The following is a 5,030-nucleotide window of genomic DNA, read 5'->3' on the forward strand; positions in this document are numbered from 1 at the left end:
CTATGTAGCTGAGCATAACCTTGAACTCTGTAATCCTGCTCTCACTGGAGCTCAGGGATTATGGAGATTTACCATCATGCCTGCCTGAGACCTTAAAGGACGAAGAAAGAAAGGAAAAGAAATTTTGTTGAAGATGAAGCTCAGTGGTAGAGCCACTCTTGTCTGGTGTAAATCTCACACTGTGTCTCTGTGTCTCCTCAGCTCACCAAAAAGGCAGAGCAGGTTAACCTCCCTAGTCCAGGGTTTGAAATGTGAGGTAGGGTCTTATTATGTAAACTGACTCAAACTCTCAATCCTCCTGCTTCACTTATTGGGACTCTAAGTTTGCACCACCAGACAGTAAAATGTGTCTGGAAATGCTAAGGTTGTGGGTTCAAAGCTAGACAGGCTCATCTACCCATTCCTTTTCTTTCTTTTGTTTTCTTTTTGGTGTTTCAAGACAGGGTTTCTCTGTCTTGACAGGCTTTGGAGCCTGTCCTGGAACTAGCTCTTGTAGACCAGGCTGGTCTTGAACTCACAGAGATCCGCCTGCCTCTGCTTCCTGAGTGTTGGGATTAAAGGTGTGTACCACCACCGCCCAGCTTAATTTAATTCTTATATTCCCAGAGAATGTAGTTTATAATACCCAAGCGGACTGCTTGGACTCACTGTGGCAAACAGCAAGAAGCGCTGTCTCTGAAGAAGCTGTGCAGGCCACACTTACATACGTACATACGACAACACTTCCGGTTCTAGCACACAGGAGTCCAAGCCATGGCTGCACTGGGCTTCCCCTTCCTTGCCTAGCCTTTGTTTTCTCATCTATTACTTCCTTTGCTGTTACTATGACACCTTATGTAACATTGTATGAAAACACTTAGAGCCACAAAACACTACAAAAAAAATTTTAAAAATTTAGCTTAAAATAGTCAGGACCAACCAATGCTTACCCCTTTTGAGGTTTATATAAGGCATGTTCCAGGCAGTGAGTGGAGCAGCTTTCTGTTGTTATACTTGGTGTTAACAGCAGAAAAACAAGCTCTGGGCTTGAAAGATGCGTCTGTAAGTTTCTGTGCAACAACTGCTCTCTTAACGTCATTACCTGATCCGAGTGTCGACGGAATTTGTACCAGCCCACCACAGTCTGGGGAGGATACAGGAAAATTAATGTATGTTGGTTACAATAACTACATGTCTTCCTGCAGCTTAGCAATGAAACCATGGTCTTAAGCAGTAGCTGCAGTTGTACCCAGTGGCTACGGCACACACGGGACTGGGACCGCAGAACTGTGGTTAGCCTGGGCACACAACGAAACTAAACAAAAACCCTGCCACAGCCTTTTTGTTTTTTGGAGGCAGGATTTCTCTGTAGCCCTAGCTGTCCTAGAACTCGCTCTGTAAACCAGGCCTGCCTAAACTTGGATTAAAGGTATCACCACTAAGCCTGGCAAAACCTACAGGGCTTAAAATGGCTTTTCCAACTGTTGGTAAAGTTTGGGTTATACATAAAATAAGTCAGGGATATACTTAGTTATAAACTTTACTTTTGTAAACAAATGGACATAGTACTTTATACTTAGCAAGAAGAAAAAAAGACCCTACACATTTAATGCAGGAAAGACAAAACAAACAAGAACCTCCTTGCCGGGGAGTGGTGGCACACACCTTTGATCCTAGTACAGCCAGGGCTACACAGAGAAACCCTGTCTTGAAAACCAAAAGAACAACAAAAACAACAAAAAAACCAAACACCAAGACCACTCCCCAAAAAAACTTGACTTAATTCTTTTTTTTTTTTTTTTTAAGACTGGGTCTTGTGTACTCCAGGCTGACCCCAAGCTCCATATGTAGCCAGGGATGACCCTGAACTCTGATCCTCCTGCTTCTTTCTCTGGGATTATATACATGTGCGATGTGCTCGACATTTTTAAATGTGGAACCCAGGTCTTTACATAAGTACCTTACTAATGGAGCTGCACCCCCAGTTCCTACTCTAAGTAAACAACAGAGTAAAACATTTGCTATCATGTAGTCACTATGTTAGAATGATGGCTCAGTGGTCAAGAGCAGAGGACTGGGGTTCAACTCCCAGCACCCACATGGTATCATTTAACTGCCTATAATTCTATCTCCAGGGGATCTCACACAGACATAATGCACGCAAAACACCAATGTACATAAAATAAAAATAAATCATTTTTAGAAAAAGAATTTATGTGAAGGAAACACCAATGTCACTGTTTCACATAACAGGAATCAATGCCTGTAATCACATTCATGTCCTATGCACACCCTTGGTTTGTAAATGTTAGGCTGTTTAAAATTATTTTAAGGGGACTGGAGAGATGACTGGGTGGTTAAGAACACCGACTGCCCTTCCAGAGGACCTGGGTTCAATTCCCAGCACCCACATGACAGCTCATAAATGTATATAAATCCAGTCCCTGGGCGATCTGACACCTTTACAACATTACACATAAAATAAGTTTTAAAAATAAATAAATAGGAGAGATGGCTCTGAGGTTAAGAGTACTGCGTGTTCTCCTAAATGGACCTGGGTTGAATTCCCAGCACCCACATGGCAGCCACAACTGTCTGCAACTCCAGTTCCATGAGACCTGACACCCTCACACAAACAAGCAGGCAAGTGAAAAAACTATGTTCAGAAAATAAAAATAAATAAATTATATTAAGATCATTTGAAAGGATCTTGTAATCTGTAGCATGCAAAAATTCATGATTAACAGTAATAACTATTTTAAACAAGAAAATAATTCTCATTACCTTATAGTAATTATAATAAAAAATAACCAGTATATATTATATATTAAGGTTAAGAATTAGAAATGGCTCCTGTAAATATAATTCAGCATTTGGAAGGCTGAGGAGGATAACAAGTTCAAAGACATAGTGGGCTACATAGTGAGGCTATGTCTCAAAAACAAAACACATTCTTTTTTTGGGGGCTGGAGAAATGGCTCAGTGGTTAAGAGCACTGCCTGCTCTTCCAAAGGTCCTGAGTTCAATTCCCAGCATCCACATGGTGGCTCACAACCATCCGCAAGGAGATCTGGTGCCCTCTTCTGGCCTGCAGGCACACATTCAAACAGGATACTGACAATACTGTATACATAATAAATAAATAAATCTTAAAAAAAAGCACATTCTTTTTAAAGGAAAATGTTCCTATAGGTACATTCTCTAAATAATCAACTTAAGAAATGTATAAACTGTGCTGTGTGTGCGCACAAGTGGCCATGGAAGTGTGGCAGTCAGAGGACAGCTTGTGAGGGCCAGTTCTCTCCCTCTTTCTATCATGAGTCAAAGGGATTGACCTCAGCCAGCCAGGTTAGTAACAGGTGCCATTGATTGTTAGCAACAAATGTAATTTTTTAAAGTCCAACCATTTCCTTTCAAAACATTTTTACACTTACGTATTTGTGCGTGCGTGCGTGCACATATGTTTGTACATAAGTGTTCTACCCATGAGGAGACCAGAAGACAGCACATTGTTCTCTCTCTCCCCCCACCATCTATGGTTTCCACAGACTGATCTCAGATTGTCAGGCTAGGGAATTGAACCCAGGACTGAGGCAGGCAATCAGCAGAGCTGCATCCACAGCCTGTGTCAGGATCTCACTGCTTCCCTAGGTGGGTCTCAAACTTGGAATCCTCCCATCTTGGATTTCCACATACTTAGCATAACATGTATACACCCAGTATCTAAAAGAAACTTCTATTATTAAATCTACTTTCATTCTAAAATCAGAGACGTGCATCCCCAGTAACCAAAACTTTTCATGAAATCTACTTTTATACTCACAAACATAAAATTTTTAAGACAAAAATGCATATCTTGGAAAAAGTTGGGGGGCATTCTGACTGTTCAGTAACTTTTATCTGAATATCAAGTACACGGAGGATTTAAATGTAATTGCTGTATAGATAACTGTCTCTGCATTTATATAAAATAATAACCGCAAAGCCAGGCTCTGACATACACCTGAAGTCCCAGTCCCTTACTACAGAGGACTTACTACAGTTTGAGACCAGAAGACAAAACAGAGTGCAGCTATGTGAAAATAAAAAAAAACATTTCTATTATGTTCTAGAATATAATATATATATAATCAGACTGGAAAAAGCTGTGGCTAAACAATGTACCACAGAAGAAGTCAGTGTAAATCCAAGCAGTCAAGGAAATAGATGGATACTTTCTTCCATTTTATTTTATATGCATGAGTGTTCTGCCAGCTTGTATGTCTGTTTACCATGTGCATGCATGTGTTCACACAGGGCATCAGAAGGGATCATATCTCCTGGGACAAGATTTACACCTAGTTAAGATTCCATGTGGGTGCTGGGAACTGAATGCAAGTCCTCTGGAAGAGCAGCCAGTGCCCCAAGGTGGATACTTTGAATGACTGGTTTTGCTTTCAGAGAAACACTGCCGGACTTTCTGGGAAGAATAAGTCTCCCACATGCTCTAATGAACACCACTAAGGCTTCTGTAAAAGTACTATGTTTTTAGGAGTGTAAAATAGTGCAAACAGTGCCAATAAAGAAAAGGTAATACCTTTTTGACATTTGAAAGAATTTTCTTCAGTGCGTGTTCGTTTACTTCACCTAAAGAATTATAAAAGCTATAAAAATCAAAATTAAAGAGATTTCAATAAGCTAGACATCTGGGCAGCTTTACTAGCACTTTAAGTTTTAGTTACCCAACCCACGCTATAAAACCAAATGCACATCTACTTCCCTAAAAGAAATAGTAGAGAAAATTACAAATTAAATTGTACAAACACTAGATCCACAAGCAAAAACAACATAAAATAGAAAAACTTCTAGGTTTGAATTTGCCTATCATATTTTTAAACTAAACAGAACAGTAAACTATTCATTAAATACAAGTATCAAAAGCTAATCCACAGTTCACTTATTAATAACTGATAACCCCTAATAGAATATATAATGAGTAACAAAGAATAGTACGAAAAGGATAACTTGTTCATCGCTAACTCCAAAAGCTGTGTGTTTAGGGTATCTGTGTG

At 39.8% G+C, this 5,030-nt stretch overlaps 1 protein-coding gene across 2 annotated transcripts in view; it reads right to left on the reverse strand.

Moving 5' to 3' along the window:
• The window catches only part of Abraxas1 (abraxas 1, BRCA1 A complex subunit), a 13,562-nt gene that overhangs the window by 3,243 nt on the left and 5,289 nt on the right, over nt 1–5,030 (reverse strand). Inside the window, exons 4-5 of one of the 2 annotated variants that reach the window (XM_005359563.3) lie at nt 4,556–4,622; nt 930–1,123 (exon numbers count right to left, since the gene is read on the reverse strand). In XM_005359563.3, the coding sequence (XP_005359620.1) occupies nt 930–1,123; nt 4,556–4,622 (261 nt within the window). The remainder of the gene's footprint in view (nt 1–929; nt 1,124–4,555; nt 4,623–5,030) is intronic. The other variant, XM_026785090.1, reaches the window with a different exon arrangement.

The sequence above is a fragment of the Microtus ochrogaster genome, linkage group LG1 (assembly GCF_000317375.1).
Source record: "Microtus ochrogaster isolate Prairie Vole_2 linkage group LG1, MicOch1.0, whole genome shotgun sequence".
In the NCBI taxonomy this organism is placed as follows: Eukaryota; Metazoa; Chordata; class Mammalia; order Rodentia; family Cricetidae; genus Microtus; species Microtus ochrogaster.